Source organism: Syngnathus typhle, linkage group LG20 (assembly GCF_033458585.1).
Source record: "Syngnathus typhle isolate RoL2023-S1 ecotype Sweden linkage group LG20, RoL_Styp_1.0, whole genome shotgun sequence".
Taxonomy (NCBI): Eukaryota; Metazoa; Chordata; class Actinopteri; order Syngnathiformes; family Syngnathidae; genus Syngnathus; species Syngnathus typhle.
The window spans coordinates 3,823,074-3,850,766 of record NC_083757.1 but is presented as its reverse complement, the minus strand read 5'-3'; the positions used below and the strand labels follow the sequence as shown (position 1 = coordinate 3,850,766).

At 40.1% G+C, this 27,693-nt stretch overlaps 1 protein-coding gene across 1 annotated transcript in view; it reads right to left on the bottom strand.

The window, feature by feature from the left end:
• The window catches only part of LOC133144849 (ephrin type-A receptor 7-like), a 58,884-nt gene extending 32,491 nt beyond the window's left edge, over positions 1-26,393 (bottom strand). The window contains exon 1 of the mRNA XM_061267822.1: positions 25,730-26,393. Within this exon, the coding sequence (XP_061123806.1) occupies positions 25,730-26,336 (607 nt within the window). The 5' untranslated portion in view covers positions 26,337-26,393. The remainder of the gene's footprint in view (positions 1-25,729) is intronic.
• Positions 26,394-27,693: the final 1,300 nt, after the last annotated feature.

The following is a 27,693-nucleotide window of genomic DNA, read 5'->3' as shown; positions in this document are numbered from 1 at the left end:
AGAAAGAGAGAAAGAAAGAGAGAAAGAGAGAAAGAGAGAAAGAGAGAAAGAGAGAAAGAGAGAGAGAAAGAGAGAAAGAAAGAGAGAAAGAAAGAAAGAAAGAAAGAAAGAAAGAAAGAAAGAAAGAAAGAAAGAAAGAAAGAAAGAAAGAAAGAAAGAAAGAAAGAAAGAAAGAAAGAAAGAAAGAAAGAAAGAAAGAAAGAAAGACATTTTTAGACTGTCACTTCTTATCTTTCTGACCAAAAAAATGGAAACCCGACAAGATGGCAGTTCATAAAACCACATTACATATTACGACTTTAAAAGTCTAAGGTCACAGGACACCGTTTTCCTGAGCCCACAAAATACTTTTTGCCTTTGAGAAAAAAAATCAATTTCCCTTTCTATTTCCCCCCCGCTGCAATTAACCTTAAACATGAACATGAATAAATCACAAAGCACTTAACACAATAAATGTGAGCCTCGCTGATTGCCCACAATAATTAATATTAATCACAATGAAAGAGGTCTGCGTCACAAACTCTCATAGAGACGCAAACATCTTTTCAGGGCTTGTAGGGCACATCAAAAACAATACAAATTAAATCACACTGTCATCGTATCACTTAACATTGATTTGAAATGTCAGGCTGTTTGGTTTTATCATGATAAAAAGGCAGAGGTGTGAGAGAGCTATTGGCGTGAAGGGGAGATACAAGCGAGGCAGGATATGATTCCAGCAGGTGGAAATTAATAATTCACAGCGCTTTAATTCACATCAATGCCCTTCGTGAGCCTGATGCTGATTCCGATGCTAATTCTTTCAGCAGGTAGGCAGCTCTAAGTTGTGCAAAATGAATACTCATTACGCTGAAGGTCTCTTTTGCATTGACACTGACACACACACACATGCGTACACACACAGGTCCTCAGTGTCAGGCAAGCAGGAGGTTCGGGAAAGAATGACTGATCCATTTAAGTCTTGCAAGCTAGGGCAGATTATGATTAAAGGTGTGAAATGATGGGGTTGTTATTATGCCTGCTTTGGGATTCTGCTCTGATTTTCACCAAGAATAAAGAATAAAAAAGGTCAATCTTTTAGTCCCGACTTTATGGAACACACTTTATCATATAAGGATAAATCTATATCCAACGTGGAAATGAAGTCAACCAGACATTTCTGATAATAAAACAGCAATCCTGCTCAGTAAATAACATGATCCAATTTTTTTTTAGTAGTCTGAGATTAACTGCTGTTAAAAAAAATTTTTTTTAAAAATAATATAATATAATATAATATAATATAATATAATATAATATAATATAATATAATATAATATAATATAATATAATATAATATAATATAATATAATATAATATAATATAATATAATATAATATAATATAATATAATATAATATAATATAATATAATATAATATAATATAATATAATATAATATAATATAATATAATATAATATAATATAATATAATTTTAAAAAATGAAAATTACCCTCTTGGTGTGCCTTTTCAAGACGGCAATTGTGATCATGTGTCTCGCCGCATATGACCAAATCTGAATTAGGGGATAAATCCCAACTATTAAGTGGGAAGTAAAAGGCTCATTGGCAACAACGTCCACTCAGTGCCTTACAATGTAATCAGGGAGCTCAAGCTTTGAGCTGTGCGCCATTCAGCTCAAAGCTTTGCTTTATCATTTCATTCTGCTCTGGTTACGGCAGACTGACATCACACGGAGAGAGCACGGGAGGATAACCGGGAGTATTAATGTCAGCAGTGCTGTGTTTGAGTTTTACACTGGAGACACTTCTAATTCGGCTGACTCATAGAATGGAACACGTAACACATTACAACATGCCATTACCGGCGTAGTGATATCACAAAATTGACAACTTCTGTTACATCACTGTACTAAACTGCCATGACTCTTCAATCCATCAAGCATAATGGAAAAGTGTAAAATGGAACCAATCCAAACACAATAAATAAAACATCCATATGTAAATTTGAACTACAACTTGTTCCTATTCGCAAATGTATACCACAATAAACTCTAATTAGAAACAGAGTTGAATTCATTACTAAAGACAACATGAAAACATAATTGCTTCATAAACAGCAGTTTTTAAAAAGAGCTTCTTAATTGGATCTCATTAAATTGCCCAGATGCTAATGTTGCAGCCAATGAGAACTTCATTTGGCAAATCACCAAGACGATAACACAATCACAACATCTGCACTTTATGAAAAAGACTCACGTCTCTTGGGACAGGAAGTGCTGCATATACAAAAGACACCAAACACACAAAAGTCAATCAGGGACTGTTGACAGAGCTTTGTCTTCTATTTGTCCTACGTTGTCATCTTCCTCTCCACTGCTCCACTCCATCTAATCTTTACCTTCCTTCCTTTTTATTATTTTTTTCAATAACACTTGACTGCTAAATGTTTTGTGCACAGACAAACATGCCCTGCCTTGACCCGTTCACTTGCCATCTCCCCCCCCCCCCATAAACCAAATACATATGCTTTCTGCCCAACTATGAACCACCTCCAAGTTCTGACACGCCATATTACATACTGTCACTATTTATCGCATTCACTCTAGGTTGCCATACCGGGACAATTCCGCCATATTTTCTGACACCCCAAGCAACAATGCAAATCATGGCCTTGTCTGCATTCAGCGACAGCAATTCTATATCACAAAACATGAATTCAGAAATATAATCATCAGAACTTGTGATTGATTTCATGACACAATGCTTTGGGCCAGTTTAAATTTAGGAACTTTGTCCATATATAAGGCGCACCGGACTATATGGCACACTGTCGGCTTTTGAGAAAATTTTAAGTTTTTAGGTGCGCCTTATAATCCGGAAATTACGGTATTTCTTTATGTTTTTTTTGTAATATTTATTTCATATTGTGCAAAATATAATATGTTCAATATGTTAGGACGATTCTTGACCATTGAAAATTACCATCACAATAATATTGAGGATTGATATCTACATAAAGCCATATATTATATTATAGTGTCTTAAAAAAATTAAAAAATTGCTGCACAGTGTACATAACAGTACGCCGTTAAATACTGAATCTTAAATCCGGGCTGAGCTGACAAGAGCATTCTCCATCATGCTGGGTGGGGAGGGGGGGGGGGTATTTCACAAGCTACTGATGCCGCCAGTGACAATATAATTAGTTCACTTGAAGATTCACTGATTGGTTGTGATATGTGCTGAAGAATCCCCTCGTTCAAATCCATTTAGAAGACACTAAGGAGCTATAATCAGACTGTAAAGTGGACTGACAGGATGTGTTTCAAGTGGCTTGTAGGAAAAGAGGCAAACAAGATTTTTGTCAGAGATAGTGGAGTGGAAATTATCTAAGAGGCTTTTGGAAATCTTTGCATCCAAACAACTTGCAGGGGAAAACTTTTAGTAGTTGCATTTGTGTGAAATCCTCATCAATGACATTACGAGCGTAGCGGCGGGCATCAGCAAACATGTTTGCATGAGAATGTCAGGCAATTTCGAGTCGAGCGCTTTGAGAAATGAGATTCAATGTTCTGCTTCTTTTCTTGACAGTGAGCACGCATGCGTGCCTTGCCTGCTTGTCACATTTCACTAACACACAATTTCTCCTTCACAACCAAGATGGCTTAGGTAAGAGAAGTAATATTGATTTGTAATGCTGCTGAAGGTTAGGCATGCTCGCAGCTTTTTTTTTTTTTCCCAAAGCACTCCCGCTTTGCAAAGGCATTGTGTAATGTCACCCTTTACTACTTCCAATTTTCCGTGCATAAAAATGTAACACGGCTGCAGAATATTTGTTCTGCCAAACTCTTTAATATTCCACAACGGGAGTCATAAAAAAAAGGTGAAATAACACTCATTTATATGCTTTTGTAGAACGCTAGACAGATTTAGAAAATTTAACAGGAATGTTTTTTTTTTTCTCCTCCGTCGACAAAAATGTCTTAATTTGGTTCATAATTCACCGTGACACGATTGATTCGATCGGGTTATTTCAACAACCTTCTATAACCTATGCAGTGGGAGGCTAATCAGATTTTCCGAGCAGGCATTTGAGTAAATAGGAAGTGTTTTGTTGTGTGTGTCTGTCATTTGCATATAGGCGTGGAATATGGCCTGCTCGTGGAAATTAACAAGCATTATCTTCAGCCTGCAGTCGGTTGTGACACGGCCATTTTATTTGATTCCTTTTGAATCCGCCAATTCGACTGTGGGATGTAAAGTTGAATGAGGCTCGCCTGCTAATGGCTCCCCCTCTCCCATTTTCAGGGCTTGCTCCAAATCAGCCTTTTTCCTATTAAGGCCGTGACCCAGATATGGAAACATTTTGACCAGATGTCATCGACTAATGCTGTAAAAAGAATTGGAAGGAAAATAAGAAGAAAAAGAAACTGGTGGGCACAAATTTGATATTTATTTATTTTAGTTGTATAAATTGTATTTTTTATAGTAATAATATACATGATGTAAATTAAATCAATTAAATATATTATATATTATTATAGGATTTAATAAATTAAATAAATGATATTATATAAATTAATCAATTATAATTTATATTATAGGATTTTTTAAACATTACTCCTTACCCCTTGAGGACATCTATTTTTAGAGTCACAAGAAAAAAAGCTTGAGATTATGTATTTGAGTGGCTGTATGCATTAACGGCTCATATAAGAGGCATCTATTAGAGCATATTAGCAGATGATTTATGAGAATGGCACAAGTATGATAATGCACATGCAGGCTTTCTCACTGGCAAAAAAGATGATCATTCATCTCTATCAAGTACGGGAACAGAATGAGAAACAGGGTGGGCGGGGTTACTTTCCGAGTGGGGGGAAATGAAAAAGATGGATAAAAAGTGAAGATGTGGCTTTTATCATGTCAATGAGACATTGTTAAAGGCTCCAAAATGATCTTTTATCATCCAGTAAGTTCAGGCTTGTTCTCCACTCAAGGTCAAGCATTTTTGATAAACTGCAATTGAGGCAATACAAAAAAAAAACTTGATGAATTCGAAATGCTTTTAAAATCACTTGTCCCCAACGACCTATATTTGAAAGTTTTTCCAATTTAAAGTCCTGTTTTAAGCCCAAACTGTACAAATTGTGTACCAACCAGAAACAATGGAACGCGAATCCACGAGATGACCATCGGCATTGGTGTTAGAAGGTGAAATTACACCGTGATGAAGCCTTTATAGTTTCACGCAATTTATTTCAAAGTACACCGTAACCTTGAAAATGCAACATTTCAAGTACCTGTCGGAATGCTGGTTCTTCCACATTTATTCACTTTGGCCCCCAAAGTTATTAAAAAGCAAACCAGTAGATGGATGGCTTTGTTGGTACGGGGTCACCAGGACCATACGGCTGATTAAGTGTTTTCGGAGGGGGTTTTGCACCACGCGTGAACAAGAATTGTGTAATTAAGAACAGTTGGTCCATCAAGGAGATGGATGAGATGGGCCGACGTTCCCATCCACCCCAAAAAGCCCCCAACTGGGTTTAATGGCCGGGCTCCATGTCAATGATCGATTGAAAATACGAAAATATGAAACCCACAAAGTATTTTGTCTGCCTAAAAATAGTTTTCCAAATCATTCCACAAAATGTAATGCACCCGAAATTACCATATTTCATAATAGCGGCCGCTTGAATTAAAAAATGACGACCATAAGGCGTCATTAAGCTTCCAAGGTAAAGCGGCCTTGACCCGGTTGTGTAATTAACACTTTTTTTTTTTTAATTCCGATCAGCCATCCCACTACAGCACATTCATTTCTACGGTGCCGTCCTCCATCAAAGCAGCCATTTAATTAAGACATGCAAGATGGCGTCATGAAGTGTCAAGGGACAAAAGTCAAGCAATTAAGAGATTGAGCAAACATACCAATAGGACGGAGGTGATTGGAGTGTGTCCGCCAAAAGAAAAAAAATGACAAGAGGTGAGGAAAGTAATATTTGTTTTGGTCCAGCAATTAGTCTTCTTTCTTTTAATATCTTTTTAATAACTTAATAGGTATTCAGATCACGGTTCTGTTCTTCCTGATGACTTTCAAAACCCGGAAAATAACTAGCAGGAATTAGAATCATGAAGCCTTTTCTTTTTTTCCTTCCAATATCAGCTATGACTTAAAACACTTGTAGAATGTGTATAATGACGACGTCTCGACAGCTAACATGAACAAGCAGTGACAGTTCGGACCGGCCGGCAACGTTAACTAACAGCCTGCAGTGAAACAAACAATCATTCACTTGATGTGTTTTCATGACTAAGCGATCCAGAGCAAATAACTGCAAGCTAATGCTCATTTCCTTTCTTTATAAATTGATGCATGCAAATGCCCCATTAAAGCGCGACACAAAGCTGGATGGATTGTGGCGGAGATTTTTTGTGACTCATCAATGGCGTCCTTCAAATATGCACAAAACAAGATTTTGGATGACATTGTTGTCATTCTGTGAATTTTATGTTGAATAGGGCAGATGAATTAAAAATGCATCCAATCATAATTTAAATAATTGAAAGCAAAAATTTGATTAGTACTATACATATGATAATTAAAAAATTATAATTAAATAATTATTTAGTTGTATTTTTTTATCTGATATAAGTATATCGTTTCTTTAATCATTTAGATTTAATTAAAAAATAATAATAAAAAAATGATTTAGTTGTATTTTTTTATATGTACATGTATATTGTTTCTTTAATCATTTAGATTTAATTAAAAAATAATTTAAAAAATTGTTTAGGTGTACTTTTTTATCTGATATATGTATAAAATTCAGAAAAATAGTGTGCAAATATAAGGTGATAAGGCCATAAAACTTGGCATGTTATTTAGCTGCTGCGTGGGAGTGTTACTGTGCACGTGCGTGCCTGTGTCGGCTGTATCGACCTGTCCCTCCCCTCGAGCAGTACAGCCGCATCCCCTCCTCCCTTACTGTTGCAAGCACGAGAGAGCCAAGGCAAAAGTGGACTTTTTCAATGCAGCCGTGTCTGCGTGTAAGCACCGAATCAATACAACTTTCTTTTCTGTGTTTTTAACTTTGCCTCACGGCGAGAGCGCAGCTGTTAAACGCTCATTGTCTCGCCGAGCATGCAGAATGAATACCACGCTTGGTAATGATTGTGTTTTTTTTTTTTTGCTAGTACAGTATTTTGACTCTCAATACATTGCTGCAAAAAGACACAATGTGTGAAAAAAAAAAAGTAGGTCACACTTTCTAACAGGTTATTGACATCCTGTAGCATTAATTTCCTGCCTATGAAATAAATCCTTCATGTCGACAGACACGATCAATACAAGAATTATCTGATGGATGACTGAATTATTATTTAAAAGTCGAGGTTAGAAGTAGAAATCGTTGATGAATCGTCGCGCGACTATCTTTGGGATGTATTCGTTTGATAAATGGCAGTATGCATCTTCCTGAGAGGAATTGGGGAAAAATGTATTTACATTTATATATTTAATGAATTATTCTAAGCATAATCTCATGTCTAAAAAAATAAATAAAATCATGATTACATACATCGCTCCCTCTCATTGCTTAAATTGACTGTAATTGACAAATACATCAACATTATGAGGCATTTAATGTGTTTTGAAGCTGTTAACTAGGTCCTATTTCCTCAAATCCAAAATTTGGAGCGCTCAACATTTGCAGGTTAAGAATTCAAGCGCAAACCATCTGCATAAGCGCACATTCCAAGCTTCCACTCGCTGTCTGGTACTCTTTCTTGGAAGCAATATCCTGATTATGCAAAAGGCTCTGTATGCTTGTCTGAGCAATATATAAAGAAAAAAAAATGTCTTATCCATCTACGTTTGTCCCTGCGAACTCCCACACTGGCTCAATTCAAACACACAATGTGCCATGTCCTTGTTACAATGCTGCCTTGGGTGAGTTGTCCTCACACACAGGGTCAATTTAGCTCCAAGTGAAGTCTCGCTCGATGCCCTGACACGAAGGTCGTTTCCTCAGGATATTTGTATTTTAAGCGATTTTGCAATTTATTATTCCTAAATGACTCCAATTTGCTGCTACTTTGCGGAGAAGAAATGGAAAGAAATTGACAAAAAAAAAAGGCTTGAGCAACATTTTGTTGGCTCACTGCCATCAACTTCCACTTTACTTGCCAAAAACTTTCCCATCTGCAAGCAAGCCGTCCTCACCCTCTCTCCGACTCATCTACGCTTGCTCTTGTCTGCTGTTGACCTCTCTCCCCTGACCTCACCCGCCCACTCTCCTCCATCCATCCATCTTCGCATTTCACAAGCCCACCTCGGTCCATCCATGTTCCCTCTCATTCAACCGTGTTCACCTCCTCCCCGTTCATCTGCAGTTTCTCCTTCCTCCCACTACTCTTGCCATTAATATCTCTCAGTATCTCCATGCCCTGAGGGAAGAACGGCAGGAATGCGGAGATTCTGTGAAGAATGGCCACGATTGGAATCCAAAATGAAACGATCCCAAACGCAAGCGTGGTGTCAGGACCCGGTGCAAAGCCAGAAGCAGAAACACCCACCATCTCCCGCATACGACAAACACGCCTCGAGCTGTCTCGATTCCGACTTTGCACAGAGTTTGCAGATTTGTTTACACTAATTCTCTTTTTCTAACTCCATTTGGTTGGAATCAGTATTCATGACATGGTGGTTTGTGGTGGAAATGATTGCCTTTAATGATTACAAGCAAAATTGGAAGCTTACACGTTCTCTTAAATTGCACTGATTCCTGCATGCACAACCTTCAGGGAATGTAAAGCGTTGCCATGGAAATGAAGTTAGTGGAGTATGTTCAAGATGAAATTATCAATATATGATGAGTTCAACACTGAGATTTGAAACCCAAACGATCCGGACTGATGCAGATAAGCGGATCTTTACCTTTGAACAACTTTCTAGTTATGCATACATAAATAATGTAGCTTGTAAAAAATCAGCAATTTTCTTAAGAAGCTATATGCTCAATTATTATCAGGTAGTGTTTTATTCTTCTGATACTGACTGAATTAATTTTACATTAAAATGACATTTAAAAAAATGTGAGTTAAATAACCTATTTTTATTTACCTAAATATTTCTGAACGAACTGAATTAATTTTACATTAACGTGACACTAAAAAAAAAAAATATTTACCTAAATATTCCCCAAAAATTGGCTAAAAATCATGACACCATCAGAATCTAAAATCACCTAATATGGATAAATATTTGCATTGACTACATTTATTGATCTTTACACGGCAACATAAAACTGGTGCATTAATGAATCCACACATTATTTATTCCGAAAATCATTTAGGGAAAAAAAAAATGTCTGGAGCATCAAGGGCATACGTCACGTGGAGAACTACAAGCATAGCAAACCCACACAGATATCAGTAGCAAGTGACTAAATAGCACTTAGAACCAGTGCGGAGTAGGGAGTGGGAGGGGGCTATGGAAGCTGCTGACACAAAAATTGTTGGCGCTTAATGTGACATGACCACAACATGACCAAAGGGAATCGAGCCCGAGTGGACTAGAACCCCCGACAGAGCTTAGCTGCTTGTAGACATGATGAGTTTATGAGAGACAGTAAAATGTGCAGCGAGCATATTGAAGGGACTGAAGCTGGACAGCATTTCATCTTCTCATTTACTAGCCGCTAGTGTTTTCTCTTAGAGGAGACGGAAATGCAGACATAATTATATATCACGCAAGGACTGTCATGTGAAGGTCAACAGCAAAGGCAAAAAAAAAAAAATCAAGAGTGTGAGAGGGGAAACAAAGGCTGACCATGAGAATGTTGAGGAGACTCTCATCTAGACGTTAAGTGCACGCGAGCTCGGTGGCATTTGTTTTATTTCCGCCTGCTCTCTCCCCCATTTTACGCCACTTCGCTGTTTGTTAAACATGGATGCGTGCAACTGAAAGGGCGAAAAGAGCAGCGAGAAAAATATTGGCTACTAAAAAGGTTATGAAATGCCATCAGACACAAGGTATGCTTTGGAGTCTGGCATCAAAACAAACCGCTGAGATGTTAGACATGAATGTATGAATTTTGATGACTTTATCAAAGCTGTGGGAGGGAAACAAAAGAGCCAGAAATAAAAACAACACTTTCTCAATTCGGAAGAAATAAAAACAAAAAATTGTTATCGAATAGTAGCTAGGTGTTTAGTCATCTTGTAAACCAAGCACAAGACCTCGCTCCGTTCCAACCAGACATATTCTAACCGTGCCAGCTGGACAGAGGCGACGACGTGACAGTTTATTCGAAAGAAAGTGGCACGAGTAAGCGAGGAGACGGCACCGACAGCGCACACAGCCAAGTCCTCTTATACTCAACAAACTGACACAATACACGCATACCCGACTCACACTGAAGCCTTCAAAACATCTCCAAACACATTCCAAACGTTCCTTCCAGACAAGCCGATCAAGACCCGACAAATACATTTCAAGTCAAGCAACAAGTATTGATGCTGTAGTGGAAGAGGGGGAAAGGTCATCCTAAATTTGAGAAAACATGAGGTTTAAGCTGAGACATGAAGGCAACCAGATGGATGGAGGGAAAGTGAAAAGGACACAAGAGAGGAACTATTCTTCCACGTTCACACCTAGTCTGTCTAAAATTCGGCTAATTTTTCATTTTGAATGTGGGAGGAAGCCTGACGCTGTGGCGAAAACCCACGCAAGTAGAGAACATGCCGGGAAGGCCCGAGCTCAACTGTGAGGCAGACTTGCTAATCACTACTCAATCTAAATATAACATTAGAATTTTTCATCTTTAATGCGAGCATTTTTTTTTTATGATGACTTCAATGGATCTTCATAGTTACAGAAAGGCCATAAAGCCTTCTGGCTAATTCCAACAAGTCATGCCTCTCTCAGCTTGGAAAAACAAACCTTTATTGAAATTTCTTTTTTACCCCCCTGTTTTAAGCTGACACAGCTGAGCCTGTCTTAATGCTCTTCGTTCACACAAACAAACAAGCCCTGTTAGAAAGAATTGAGCACACACAAACAATGAAAATGGAAGTAGCACGTATCCTATGCACCACCTGGTGTAGCCAAATAACGCATGACCTTAAACAATAACACGCACGACGGTAAAAAAAAAAACGGTGCGACAAACACACATGCCGAGGGCGGACACGTCGTGGTCGATAAATGACACAAGCTATTGCTTGCAACATCCGTCCTTCTTTTTATTAGTAGCAGTCTCACGTTTATTGAGCGTGATTGGTTGTTGGTGTTGGGTTCGGAGGGGGCGACGGACAGAGTCTGCCAATTACATTGACTTTGGAATGGCCATGTAAACAAGTGCAGTTGCTCCAGGGGATTTACACCAGTTGAAACGTAATGAAAAAAAAAAAATAGTTACGACTGAATCCTTACGGCGTGCTGATTAATGACGTGCAAATCAAATCATGCAACTGCATTTTATTTATTAGTCTGAGCACATCGAGATGTTTGTTTATTTGAAGAGGCTTCGTGGCCATTCATTCCTAACGCACACTAATGTACACAATGGCGGCAGTGCATGTCGTCTATATCCAATCTGGGTGAGTCCACATCTAATTCTGTTTGATCAGGAGGCGCGGCAGACGTTGGCCACTTTGGTTTATCTATTAGATGTTCATTTTGTTCTAAATGGTAATGAATGAGATCTATAAGAAAGGAATGATTCTAAATTGTTTGCTGAAAACCCCAAAAAAAACAATAAAACACAATAAAACAAATATATATATATATATATATATTTGTTTTTTATTATTTTATTTATTTATATAATATTTAATATAATATTTCCATATTTTATTTGCAGGTATATTTGTGTAATATTTGTTCCACTATCAAACTGATTTTATTATTCATCAACCCACAAAGAATTCCAGACAAGCATCAGTTTATATTCCAGACATGATGTCGTGCAAGTATAACAACACTGATGGCGTCGCAATGATCCGCTCTGACATTTCTGTCCTTTCCTATCTGCCGACTTTCAAAAAAAATTGACCCGTAAAATAAGAGACAGACAAGTGCATGCAAAAATCCAGACTGCATTTAGCTCATAGCGTGCTGCGCATGGAGACCGGCAATCACGCTTAAGTGTGTTAAGGCATGCTGACATGGCGTGAGACCCACTGTCGGTTAGCACCTAGAAGCGGGGTCATACAAGGAGATAGCGAGTGAACACATGGGAACTGCACAATCTAGGGTGAGTGGTGGGGGGGGGGGGTGATTTGGAAGCGGGAGTGGGGGGGAGCGAGGTTGGCATTGCATGGAAAGAGTCAAATGAGAGAAAGCACGAGTAAAGGGAGAAGGAATAAACATGCTTCATGAATAATTCAATGTAGGCCATAGCCCGAGAGACATGAACACACAGGCATATGAAAACACACACACATAAGCAGAGGAACGCACACACACACACATACAGGTCACTTTGTAATGGAGGGATTACGGCGCTTTCGTGACAAGTCATGTCTGATCCAGAGGAAGCACCTCAGGCAGAGCAGAAGAGACAGAATGGGGGAGGCGAGGAGAAATGGAAGGCAAGCGTGGAAAAGCCCATCAAGAAGGCAAGTGAGTGGAGGCGTTACATCTGGCTTTTTTATTTTCATTCTTTGTGCGATTTTTTTTCTGATAGTGTTGATTTATCGTATCTCTTCTTTCCCAATCGTGGTGGATGTCGAGGTTTTTCTTTGCGGCTTTAAAGTCGATGAGAGAAAAAAATGCATCGTGGGAGGCCGCCACTTCCATAAGATAACATTAAATACGTTTAGGATGGAAGTCATTAGATTTAAGTATCCACTCTTAAATAAACTGAATTAAAAAAAAAGAAAAGAGTCAGAAATTGCACTCGCAGTAACAAAAATGATCTTAAATGATCAGTGAATCAATTTCGCCGAGTGCAACACTGTCGTGCTTAACACCACTTTTATGAGGTAGCTTCACATTCAGTCACAAATAAAAAAAATAAAAAAAACAGAAAAGCCCATTTCAGGGAAGCGTGGCAAACAGACCATCTCGTCGAGTAAAAAAAAAAAAAAAAGAAAAAACTAGACGAGAGAAATCCCGGTTCTACGCAAAATTGCTTTTGCACTGTTGCTGCTTTCCAAATTAAAAATGTCTCCAATTATTCCTGTTCCTAAACACCCTGAACGTTCTCGGCCAATAAATTGCGTTAAATTCACTTCAACTGCTTCCTGTCTGTGCAGCAATGAACACCCAGAGCTTTAATGTAGTCCAGAAAGACAGAAAGGTGCATGAATAAAAACAAAAGTGCTCCAGCCAACAATGATAATAGAAGCTGCCTCGGAGGGAACCAGCGGGTTTCTGCTTTCTCTGTAGGAGACGCCGCGCTTCCATCAACTTGGCAGCTTTCACACAATAACCCACACATGAACAAATCAATTTGTCAATATTTCCCCAAAAGCCGAACGGGTATGAGTGGATTGCTCACACGTGCACACACACACACTGGTCGGTTTGAGCTAACCCTGACCTCTGACCTGCAAATGGAAATTCTCTTTATGGATCAATATGATATCACATTATTCGGCCCACAGGAAACTGAAACCACCGTGTAATCAATACGTACAAATGCGAGGCACATGTGTGGTATGTGGGCATTGAGACAATGCACTTTATATTTAAAAAAAAAGAAATATAATAATAAAATAAATTTAAAAAAATTTAAATGAAATAAAATAAATTAAAAAATTAAATATAATAAAATAAATTAAAAAATATTAAGAGTTTAATAGCATGGATTTTTTTAGCATATACATAGTTATGAGGGATAATTAGTAAACAAGCAAATGAGATTTAATTACGTACCGTATTTTCCTCACTACAAGGTGCACCTAAAAACCTCCAATTTTCTCAAAGCGCGCCTTATAATCAGGTGCGCCTTATATATGGACCAATATTGAGCCACAACAGCAGGCGTGTCCAAAGTCCGGCCCGCGGGCCGAATGTATATATCTTATATATGGACGAAGTTTTAAAATGGGCCATTCGTTGAAGGTGCGCCTTATAATGCGGTGCGCCTTATAGTGCGGAAAATATGGTAATCGCTTTAATCTGAGGGCAAGTTATAATCGACCAGAGCGAGAGATAAATAAGCAAAAAAAAAACTGACAAAGAAAACGGATTGGGGGGTAAAAATGACAATGTGAGTACAGAAGGAAAGTGATGGGTGCGGCGAGATGAGGGATGCGGCGCGAGGACGATAGCAATCTATACAGGAGGAGGAAGACAGAGAGACAGATGAGTGTGCCCTTGACTAGTGCCACTGTTATCTTCACGCTTTCATGCTGCTGTGCCGCACCAGACAGACAGACCGACAGACAGACAGACAAAGCAAGGCCATAAGACATGGCTCACATGCCAGGGACATTTAACATGGTCTATAAACCTTGCGCTCACAATCACACCTAGCCGAGTTTATTCATATCGAGCAACACGGCTTAATGGCTTCTCTGTCGCCGCAACACAATCGCCGCTCACCATCTCTTGGTTACTGATTAAATGCAAAAAGCCAATCAGTGGAGTTAAATAAATCACAAAGACGACGGCCTCTTTTTTGTTGTGTTTAAAAAATAAGGCCTCTGAGGAAAATCACGATCACGCCGCCCCGCTTATGAAGAATGGAAGCCCGGAGTCACAAGTCGGGTCTTGATGGCTCTTTGATTCATCAGATGAAGTGGAATAGGAATTGTGTATCATCCGCCATCAAATAAATGTTCACACGTTATTGTTTTTCCCTTACGCGAGGCTCTCCAGGGAAGGGCTAATGATGGCGATCCGCCTCGGAATATACCGGCGGCGCCGTAAAGGGATCACGACAGTTGTGAGGTTGTGAATACACAAAGGCCGTCATGGGAAAAGATATGCAAAACGGAGATGTACGTTCATTTATTTCATGGAGGAGTATTACTGTACATCTGGATGATTGGATATGCAAGCCGAGTGCTGCGATTCCCGAGCCGTGCGTGCGTGCATGCTAATCTTTAGCATGTGCCACATGGCGGTTTGCGTGCAACATGCCTTTTGTGTGTGTACAGTTTGGCTTAACCGATCTGCCTCAGGGTAATTTCATAGCACAGAACGAGATATAGAAGGACATCAAACATTTGTTTGTCCATTAAGAATACTATTCTTTCAGTCCCGGTTTCTTTTGTTGTTTTTTTGACAATTCCCTGATTCCCTGTTCGAGTTACGTTGGCCCGGGGCATGCTACATACACAACCTCATCTTAATGCTAATGCAATAAATGCTACATAAGCGAATGCATGTCAATGTTCTATTAAAAATGGGTTTCACTCTGGTGGAGCTAAAGAAGGTACGACGGAATCTATTGATGGATGTATTTTTTTTTTGTAGAATATCATACATTATTTTTATATTTTTTATTTATAAAATTATTATATATTTATTAATTATATTTATTAATATTATATATTATTAATCAATTATTTTATAAAAATTAAAAATATATATATATTTTTTCTAGATTTTCCAGCTCTACAGCAAAAGTCTATTTCATATCGCCGCAAGCCTAGAAAAGGACAAGACGCAATTAGCGTGCAAGTCAGGAAGAAAAAGCATCCCGAGAAGAGTAGCCTAACGCCGAGAAGTCAGAGGAGAGTGACGAGAGGAGGAGAGAGAGAGTGCGATTATGTGAGGAGACAAGAGGGGTGAAGTGTGAAGTAATGAGGCCAGAATGAGGGTTGCAGCTGTGTTGTGTCCAGCCAAACACATACACACGCACGGAAAAGCCAGCCAGCCGTGGTGAGTGGAGAATGACAAATGACAAAGTGACAAATGTGTCATTGGGGAGCTGGTCGGCAACAATCCAGCCTTGAGGAAACACAAATCCAACAACAAAACACTTTTTCGCTAAACTGAACTAGGAATTGTGCTGGACGCCAACCAAGACTGGCCTAGAATAAAAAAAAATATATTTTCCCCTTTCCTGTTTGTTTACTTTGGCAGACTCGTTATCATAAGGGCGAGTAATGGGCTGGTGTGTTTGCGGGTTGGGGTTGCCAGGGTCAAAAACACATATGAGAGGGGGGGGGGGGGGAGCCAGAAGCAAACAGAGAGAGACAGATAAAGAGAGGGAGGGGGAGAGATTTCAGATAAGAGCTTTGCCATGGGGGTTATTGCCTTTCTCACACTGTGTATCGACTCCATCAAGGGGTGGGCTTTTCCACCCACAAACACACACCGAGCAACTTTAGCGGCGGAATCGTACTCGGCTGTTTACAACAGAGTAAGTCGAAAGGAGAAAACAAACAAAGTGGAGTCGCAAGTATCAGAACCGGCGGTCCATCCCCAGTGGCTTTGCAGAACGGACAGCTTCCAAACACACAAGTGAAGGACACGCAGAGAGATGCTGCGACAAGCTGGGAGAAAAGTAGCCAGCGAGCAAAAAGGTATCGATCAAAAAGAAAAAGGATCACACGAGAGATTCCCGGGCTATCAGAGCTTGAGGGAACAATGGGGAAGGAGGAGAAGTCAAGTCAAGGAGAACGGCGAGAGGAGCAAGAAGTAATCCTCCCACATGTGGCGTTTAATGGTTTAGCCCAGCAGTTTGGGACGCCGGCGGGATGGATCGATCCGATCCCTCCGACAAGAGAGGGAAACTTTTGTCTTTGAGAAAGAAAGAAAGAAGAGGAGTCAATGAAAGAAGAAAACAGTCAAGACACAAATTCTTCCCAACACATATGTTGATTTTCTCAGAGGAAATCCGGAAAACTGCTTTCATTAACGAGCCGACGTGGCGCTTCATCACTTGTGCAGCAGATGGAAGTCCAGAGTATTTTGAAGGCACACTTAAACAGGAACAGAAATGCACAGCCATGAAGTATCGCTACCCGGGGGGATTTGTGCAACCCCCATGATCATTCATTTGCTCCACCTTTTTATGTCCGCCACCTTTGCAAAGATGGATAACGTTTCCCAGCATCCTATCCATCTCCCATCATTCACTTTTACCACCCCTTCATCCCTCCATCCAGATTTTTTGCACCCCCCCCTACCTGGAGTAAATCACATCAGAGAAGGGGCAGTGCAGAAAAATTCTGCTGGAGGAGATTAGGCACGAGTACAGACAACTTGATTTAAATAAAGATCATCTTCTCCACGGGGTTCATCCCCCGAATCGGACTTTACGGTGGTGGCAAGAGAGCTTTTGTTATGTTTGTGTGAACCTAACCTGACCTTGGACCTGACTAAATCTATTCACTCTAAAAACGCTTTGTGTGTGAATAAATCTTAACGCTGGCGATATTCAATACAATGTCGCATAAAACGTTGTAATAAACGCCCGATTGTTTTTGCACAAATGAATCGATAATTATCATGCCTATTGAAACAAAATGTTTCGCGTGCCGGATGAAAGAATAGCGTTCCATTATCTTGCCATAAAATCGCTAACGATCTAATCCGATGCTGACGGAACGACACAGGGATGCTAGAAATACAAACTACTGGGAGTGAACTCAGAAATCACTTTTTAATTCTTGTTCCGAGTAAACCAAAGCTTTCGCTTTACTGCACAGTTATTCCGAGATGTTCTATTCTAATTTGTTTGTGTCAAATTATCTTTTTTTAATTATATAGTGATGGAATTTCTCGGAATGACGTTTAAATAATATAATATTCTAATGTTAAAAATAATACGATATTATAAGATTATATAAATAATAATAAAATAAATTGTATATATCTATTAATATTATCAAAAAAAAAAAAACCATTATGTTTTTCAAATATTCTGTAAAAAAAAATGTAAGTGACATTTTCTGCTTTGTATCGCTCCAAATGTTCCAAACAACAGCTACATTTGTTCGGCGGCCTAAGAAATAAAACGAAAAAATAAAGAATTCCAACAGGGGTGCTAAGACTTTTTATAAGCACCGTATAAGCTCCGAGTGTTCTCCTCAAGCATTTGACCAGGGGTGTTGAGACTTTTCATAAGCACCGTATAAGAGGCGAAAGCTATGAGTGTTTTCGTCACGGCTCAGCGGGAGGAATGAACCGCAGTAACAAACGAGAGGAAGGGGAAAAAAGTGGACAGATCGCAGGCGAAGTGTTGTTTTGCTCGCCTGCCCGGCCTCCTCTGGCCCATGATTCATTGCAAATGAAATGTCACCCTGGCAGGCAGTAATGCAGGCCGGCCTGCTCGCCTGCAGCCTAATTGAATTTTACAGCCATATAAACAACGGTCAGTCGGCGAGCGAGAGAGAGAACGAGAGAGAAAGAGACCTAGAGAGAGAGAGTAGTTATTGATGCCAGTGTTTATAGGTGAAGGTTTCTCATGTGCCATCAGTGAGGGCCTCAAGGGAAGCGTTGCACAAACGCCACGCCGAGCGCTACGCTCGCAAACTCTGTCGAGACGCACATGCGAGTACAACCATCGAAAAACAATCGTTTGTAGGAATGCGGCAATCGGCAATGATTAAAGGAATGAGACGAGTCCTTTACGCGGAAAACTGACGGTATAGGAAGAGTCGGCCGCGTCCCCTCAGGCAGCCCCAGGGGTCGAGTCAATTTGTCCTATTCGGATAGAGGACATCACTGGCTTGGCAGGTTGGCAGACTGAAAGACATCCACCATATCTATTTGCAATGATACCTGAGGAAAATAAAATAAAATAAAATAAAATAAAATAAAATAGAATGAAATAGAATAAAATAGAATAAAATAGAATAAAATAGAATAAGATAGAATAAAATAGAATAAAATAAAATAAAAATGGAAAATGAAATAAAATAAAATAGAATAAAATAGAATAAAATAGAATAAAATAGAATAAAATAGAATAAAATAGAATAAAATAGAATAAAATAGAATAAGATAGAATAAAATAGAATAAAATAGAATAAAATAAAATAAAAATGGAAAATGAAAATAGAAAATTAAATCTATATTAACTCACACAACTCAACTCACGTGATATATAAGCATCCCATTGGGTCACAAGGAAAATGCACTTCACCTCCGCCATTCATTCATTGCATGCATACCTCATAAAAAGCTACTTCGAAACCAAACAATGTGCCCAATCGCTTAACTCCAACATCAGTCTGCTTCCATTCCGTATTGTCATGCAAAAGGACTCCTCTCTTATCTACAGACTATTAAACATGTCCCTTTCTATTTTGCAGCGCTAAGCAGTAATCTGCCGTCCTGCTGTCCATCCATCTTTCCATCACGTAGTTCCCGGCCGATCTCCCACTGTCTGCTTTACTATTGCTGCCACATAAACTTGCGCGAGATTTACGCAAGTGCTAAATGAGAATAATGACGGCATAGTGGGGAGGAGCGATAAAAACCCCGGCTCGCATTTGAATGTGACTTCACCACAACCGACTACCACATTGAAAATGTTTGCGTGTGCTTATGTGGCGCTTCCCGCTGAGTCTGACCTTCGCCTCCAAGCAGGCAGCCCTGTTTTTCTCTTCCCAACCCTTGACTTCCTCCCCTAAATCCCTGCGTGTCATCCTTCCCTCGAGTCATCCATCATTCCCGGCCAGACTCCCTTCTTCTATCTGTCCTCTATTTAATCCAGCGGTTCTTCTCTTTGTCTAACTGGATGATACTTGCACTCCTTAATCACGGACAGGGGCTTCATAAATACGTCATCCATCACAGTCGGCCGGGGCCCGCTAACACCAAACAAACCCGATTGATCGGTGGTGGATGTCATGTGGCTGAATTCTCAGTGCAAAAAAAAAAGGAAAAAAAAAATACAATCTATAACTATTAAATGAGAATCAAATGAAACACTAAGGACATGCAAGCAAACTGCGTAAACAAGAAAATCGTTCTTTACATTTTACGCATTTTGTGTTTGCACTTTCTTGTCAGGCCTAAGCAAGACAACTAGTAATTTCTCGTACACGACGAGGTGTACATTTGCACAAGCTGTTGTCGAGCAAAAATACACACAAACTAGCATATGTGTGCTTTAAAGACTGAAACTCTCCAAATACGGAAGTCTCATGCAAAAAAAGATTACAATCTGTGTCTGCTTTGAATGCGCTTTACTGATGTGCTTAAGGTGCTAATAAATCTGTCCATCGAAAGGGATTATGGGATGTTTCATCCGCTCGATGTTTGCAGAGCTCGTCGTGATTGTACATCACAACATGTCTGAGCTGAGGCGGAAGAAACAGATGGATGGGTAATGGCCAAGTAATGCACATATGAGCCCCGGTTTCATCACACATCCTGAACGGTGTGCGCTTTGATACGGATCCATGAATTTCAAAATGCATATGTGGAACACGTGAATGTAAATTTGCTTGCATATGTGCATCATTGAGGGCAGGTGTCCCTGGAAATGTCATTGGTGGATAGTAGCGTGGATGGATGTGTTTGAAGGAGGTTGCGACAAATGATAACAAAATGTGGGAGGCCGGCTTGGAGAGGCGAGCTGGCACAGGATTGCGTGCTGCAGCCAGAGGGACAAGCATGCCGTCCTCGTGACAGGCGCCCTCAGCCATGCTGGGAGTACAGAGACAGCCGGCACACGCAAAGGCACGCACGCTACAAATCACAAAGGTAAATAAAGAGTTTGTGTTTAGCCTCAAATGGACACGGAGTGGATTTATTCTCTCGTGAGTTTTGAATGAGCAGAGGTTCAGCACAGGCTGATAAATATGGAAAAGTGATTTTTTTTAATTGATTTTATTTTTATTCCTTTTTAGCCACACCTTTATCGACCTCAGAATATTTGTTTCTGCTTCAAACAAATTAATACTGAAAACAAACGGCAGATTGTGACACATTTACAATTTCAATTCAATCCAGCAATAGAAATAAAAAAAGAATTGCGCCATTATTTTCCCCATCAAGGCCGGCTTTCCTTAATAAGTGTGTTTGTTCGTCGACGGCCGGTCACCATCTTTTTCATTTTCTCCACTGTTCTAGAGGAAGAAGTACATTTCTCCAAGGTTAAGTGGGGGCAGATAGCTCTATACACAGATCCCACATCAATTTTGAACAGATGGAAAGTTATTAGTGAAGGTTGAATGGGGGGGGGGGGGGGGAGTGATTGTGGGACAGCAGGCCAATTGCTACACCCTGGCCTCTCACCTAAAATGGATATTTTGTTTAACCAATTGCAGACTGAAGGCAGTCGGGATTTTACGGATTACTCATCCTTAACTCAAATAATTACCGAAACTCGAACAGAACTAAAGGCTTGCAATTTTCTTCCTTTAATCAACCTTTCTATCAAAATCTATATTTCCCTTCCGCTTAAATATTTCACATAGCTAGCTGAGAGAAATGAAGACGTCATATCAAGCGAGGATGTAAAGTGATTAAAGCCGCAGAGCTAAAATGTCGGACGTATTTAATGCATGAGTTTGGCACGGAGGATTCAAAGCGTTCTCATTTTCATGTCGGCCCCGTCGTGTTACCGCTTTGCGACGAATCCTCTCATCCCTCCCCCTCCTCCTAGTTTGTTTCCGATAACTTCTCCACGTTGACCTTTCTTTTAACTTTTCAATTGAAGTGCCGTGAAGCTTCTAATTCCTCTCATCTCATTTGATTGTTGGGCTCCTTTTCACTTTTGGCTCCCTGCCGCCTCCTCCTCTTCCCACACCGGCATTGTGTATGCATTTGAATTTGTCCGCCGCTTTTACAACTCATATATTATGCATTCAGCTCTCTTGCAAAGCGACTAACAAACAACACAAGAATTCCCTGACAGCGTTGTCGTCTCCCCAACGTTCATCTCATCCCCTCTCATAATGACCTCTTTGTCTCTCGCTTCCATTCTTTCTTCCAAAAAAACGTGTAAATAAAGGAGGGAGACGAATCAACGATGACAACTTGACCTCCACATATTTCCAAAATGTGACAATTGGTCTCCAATTACCCGAGAGTGACTGCGAGATTGCCACATGTTGCACGGTAGGCTAGCCAAACAAATATTTCTGATGCCCTTCCCAAAAGAGCACCATTTTTTTCTTCCCCCCACCCCCCCCCAGGAGACCGTGAATTATTTAAAGTGAGGGCAGGTGGGAGAGATGACTAACAGAAGTCGGGGACGCTACTAGGGAAGAGATGGATGGAGGGAAGCAGGAGGACCAGATGGGCAAAGCGGGCACCGAGCCAAGGAGATCTGGTATATAGAGAAAGGTTGAAAAATGTGCTGGGTGGGAGCCTCGTGCACATTTTTTGAATCACGAGGGGAATTATTAATGGCTTTTTAAATCGCTGTTAAAATCAACGTACAATGAAGATTCCTTCATTTGCCATCTTCATTGTTATATAATCCCGAGTTGACTTAACGTGACAAAATCAAGACAGGACTTTGAAAGTAACAATTGAGAACACACAAGGACCTTCTCGTTCGTGACCTAGAAGAAGATGAGTAAGAGAGAGCTGACGAGGTCATGACGGGGGGAAGATAAGTGGAACAAAGAGTACAACTTGAGAAAGATGATTGCGCGCTGGTGCGGAATTTTAATCACATCCACACATGAGTTCCCCTCATACACAAACGGAGCCAAATAAATCTCCAGCAGATTTCAGCCGGTTAACCTGCCTCTCCACCCACCTCACCCTGCCACATGGTCCCAACAGTGGAGGAGGGGGGGGGGGGGCTAGCGGTAATAACAGCTTGATGGATAGCCGCACTGAAAAAGTAGTGAAATCAAGTCAGAGTGTGAAAAAAAGCCAAAAGACGGCACGACGCCTTGAAATCAAACATCCCGGTGAACTTGTTGGGACTAAAATGAAGCGGTGGCGTGAGTACATGTAAAATAGGTCAGTGATGAAGTGAAAGGGGTGTTAAAAATGGGAAAAAAAAAAGAGCGACAGGGAGGAGGAACAGCAGGGTGGTGAAGGTGCCAGGAGCATGATTGTTGAGCAGCAAACAACAGATAATAAGTGAATGTGCTGAAGGCATGTTCCACACTCCACAGTAATTACATAGCAAAAGAGCAGGCGGCCTTAATTAGAAAAAGGAAGAAAGTTGAGAGTGTGACAGAAACACATGAATAGAACACACAGCGTTTGCGAGGTGAATTATTACATAATTTATTTGGCCCCAGACTGCAGCGGCTGCTGGCGGTTCATCATTTCATAATGAGACTGGAGAACATGTGTGCAGCCGTCAGCCGGAGAGATATGATAAAGAGAGAAAAGGCAAGGGCTTGCTGACAGCCAGTAAAACAAAGAATAGCTCCAATTCAACTTTTCTCTTTTACATCTTCACATGAAGAAGCTGAGCGGGTTAATATGCAAATGCACACTACCGTTCAAAGGTTTGGGGTCACAAAATTGTTTGGGTGACCCCAAACCTTTGAACGGTAGTGTATATATTTATTTAGATAATTATTTATAGATTATATATATAATCTTCTGTGTAGAAAATATTATAATATATATCATTTATACAAATATAAGATATAATTTATAATATTTAATTCATAATATTTTATTATAATAATATTTACACTACAGTTCAAAAGTTTGGGGTCACCCAAACAATTTTGTGACCCCAAACTTTTGAACGGTAGTGTATATGTTGCAAGACAGCCTCAATATATCCATACATTAATTTATAGTCATCCAATTTGAAGTGAATTTCTGATTTATTTATTTTTAATTTTAATTTGTTTTAATATACTTATTATTTAAATTTTTAATATTAAAAAAAATCTTTTCATTTTTAATATTTCAAAAAAAAATGTTTTAATTTTAATGCAGCATACATTTCCTACAATTACACACTCATTGAAACAGGAAAGTTAAAACCCAAAGCTTGAAAGTTCGAATTTTTCTCCAGAGATTTGAGTCCAAGGCCTCTTGTACCAGCCGAGTTCTAATTTAAAAATCACATCTGCAGTAGCATAAAAAAAAAATCCAACGAGTGATGTAACAAACTGCAGCAATCCGGCATTGGCGAGGACTAGCATGACTAGCATGGCATGTGCTAATAATGCTCAACACAGCTCACGCCATTATCAGTAGCTACTCACAAGCTATTCAATAATATTGATCTGTGTTGAGACACTTTAGTGCATTTGCGCTTGCTTCGTTACACACTCGAATAAGACGTGTTGAGACTTTTGCGGGGATGTGGAAAAAGTCAGGTGACAGGGATTGACCTAAACTATATCCCAACTTTTTTTTGTTAATGTGCTTTTAGTTTGTTTGCTCATTGTCAGCCCAATTCTTCATCTTAGGACAAATCAATAGATCTTGCGCAATGGGATTTGTCTGCATATTCATACTAGAACTGAAACTAATGATCTTGTGTCAGATTACTAAAAAATGTCCTCACGTTAATATAGATTAATGATTGTTAGATGTTTGCGCAATAACAAGTGCAATTAGATTTTAGTAGCTTTAGAGATTTGAAGGTTATTGCAATTTGTGCTCTTACTGATGATGCAATAACTATTTCCACAAATATTTTTGATACAGTTCAGGCTCTGATTGATGGTGAGTCTGAGGAGTGTAAAACTGCACTTCAGGTTTCCATGACAACAAAATGAATCAAATCAGGCAGAATGATTTCGAGTGGGCATTTTCCAATTTTAAAGTTCCCTCAGCTCTTTTTTTTGTTCAGACTTTTGGAATCATTTTGGATCCTGGTACGGATATGCCTCTGCGTTTCGGATCCATATCTGCTTGAAATATGAAAAGGGATACATGGATTGTTAGCGCTTTGTTAAGTAGCACCTGCTCAGTGACTACAACGCCCACGATGCATTGCAAATAAAGCGAGACGAGCCGTCAAAGCGTTTAACTTTAGCTCGCCTATGAGCAACGGCTTATCTGAGTCTTTTTACGTCAATGCATCGCCATGATGTGTGTGTGTGTGTGTGTGTGTGCGTCATTTTGGCTGGATGCAAATGGCAGAAGTGAAGCTGTGGTTTTCAACAGAATCAGGCCGCACTACATTAGTCACCATGTTCACACACACAAACACGCATTACGATTGTGACGCCTCGCATCTTGTGAGATGTGCAACAATAGCTTTGGGGGTCTTTTTTTGGGAAGTCGCTATGACTACAGCTTTTTTTTTTTTTTTTAATCATTCTGTTTTTAGTAAGATTTTAACATGATCCTTTAGTTATAAGGATGTTTTTCAATTTTTATCTGATAGTCCAAAATTAAATGAGTATCTAACACATCAAATGCGATTTCCCCACCAAAAAAAAATAAAAAAATCGGTGCAATCCTCTTGTTCCCAGGAGACTCTGTCCATTCTCACGTCTATGTGTAATTATGTTATTTCTGCGTCATCAACAGTGTGTGCATGTGTGTCATCAGAAGCTGGAGCACGGAATTATATCCTATAGCAATATTGTACCTTAATAATAATAAAAGCTTTTTCTTTTATGGAGGAAACCCAGCTTTATTCACGTCTATTACCGAGCCACCAAATTTCCCATCCTTTGAAAATAACCATAACTGCTACTTTCATGGAAAATCAGCACTATTGTATTCAAGAGGATATCTTTGTTCTGCTGTTGTTTATTTAGTCTTTCTCACATTGTTGTCATGTAAAAGAACATTTTGACATCAAGAGACTCTTTGGTATCTTTGATGCAAATGGTTTGTAGTTAGCTTGTTTTTTTTTTTTTTTTTGTATTTTTGTGTCCCGACTGAAAGATTAGACATTGTTTGTGCTTTCCTACCTTCACAGCTGCTGTGTCCCTCCTCGTAACCCGCGCTGCAGGTGCATTTCCCAATGGGGACCAACCATTCCCCTTCGGCGCTGCAATGCATCCTGGGTGGGCTGTCGGCGTCCACCTCGGAGTTGTTGACGCAGCTCCCGCGCACCTCCACCAAGGTGGAAAAAGCCGCCTCGGCTACCGTGTCGGGAAAGATGGCCAGGTTCTGGACGGTGGCGAGGCAGCGCTTGTAATACACCCGCACCGCCACTAGGGCGACGCAGGCCCCGACGTCCTGGAACGCCAGGTGGAAGCCCCTCCGGTTCAGATGACCAATTTCCCGCACCTCAGTGTTCAGCTTCATCTTCCTTTCACCCAAATCGCCTTGCGTGAAACTCTCGTCAGCGGCGATGGTGTCAATCTTAGTGTAGCGGTCCTCTCGGGTCACGCCGCCGAGATCCCGATCCGATTCGACGTATAGGAGGTTGAAGGTCTCCTTGCAAGTGCCCGCCACGCCGGGAATGCTGTTGCAGTCACGAAGCGTGAACTGAAGCTCCACAAAGATACGCTGGCCGCCTCGACGGGCCACCCAGCCCGTCTGCAGCCAATTGTTCTGCTGGGTCGGCTCCATCACGTTGCACACCTGGTAGGTCCGGATGGGCTTGTACTTTTCATCTACACCGCTTATCTCCTCCCACTACAAAAGAAAAGAATCAAGATTCAATAGAGCCCAACCCGTATAAAAGTTCTTTTCAAAGCAGGCATTTCAAAAATGGCTCGTTAGTGCTGTTCTTGTCCTGAACAACACCACTGCCATGGTGACAAATGGGGGGGGGGGGGGGGGGGGGAGATTGATGCATCAATTGATTCTTTCATTGAGCGCCCAATCTGACAGGCAGCATGACAAGTGGATGCAATCTCGTCAAACTGTTGTGTTTGTTCTCGGCTCTCGTTCGCTCGCACGCACGCCGACCTGCCAACAAAGTGTTTTCTACCAGAATCAAAGTGCGAATCAGCGGACGAGTGGATGAGAAACCTCATCAGATTCCAGAATATTAGCTGTTAAGGACCTTGTCGTTGGTATATACAAGAATAAAGTGCTGCATATATCCATTTAATAAGGATTGATTTTTATTTTGTTACAGCAATGTTATGCTTTGCTAGCATAAGCGATAATCCGATAACGTGTGAACCACAGCGTGCACAAATAGAAACATTGTTAGGCTTCATCTGATGTTCTCCATGCCCTCTTGATAAATGATTTTGTTAATAAGCAGGAATTGGGATCAGCTAGATATGACCAAAACACCGACACTAAATGTCGATAAAAATAGTTAAAGGAAACAAAAAGATGCCAACTCACCCCATTGGGGGGATACGAGGTCCAGCCCAGCTCTGCCTGAGTCTCTTTAGAATTCAGCAGCACCACTGCAGGAAGAAAACACGTTGATTAGATAAATATGTTTGTTGATGGTGCGTGACAACCACGAAAAAAAAAAAAAACATTCCGCTCCCAACTTTTTAAAAGTGTAATCATGAAAGTGCATTATGACAAGCTACATCTGGTATAATGAAATAAGGATCATTGACTCCGAAGCAGCCTTGTCAAAACATGGAGCCTATTGTGTTATTTTATTGTTACCTTTTAATAGTGTCTCTTGAAGACCTTGTCATCATTATTCTGTGCCCAATAAAATTAAGTTTCAGCAGCCAGAAGAATAACAATAAAAAAAATAAAAAAAACACTTTTCAGCACCATTGACAGCTCACAATAGAATGGGAAGCAGCAGGCCTCTCATCAGAATTGGTTGTGATGAAAATGTACTGAAATAATGAAAGAAATCTAACATTTCAGCACCACGGACAGCTCACCGGGCAGTAGAACGGGAATGAGCAAGCTTTCATCAGAATCACTCAGTTATGTATGAAAATAATGAAAGTTTGACATCCTCTTAGAGGAGCCACACAAGAAAAACAAAAATATATCA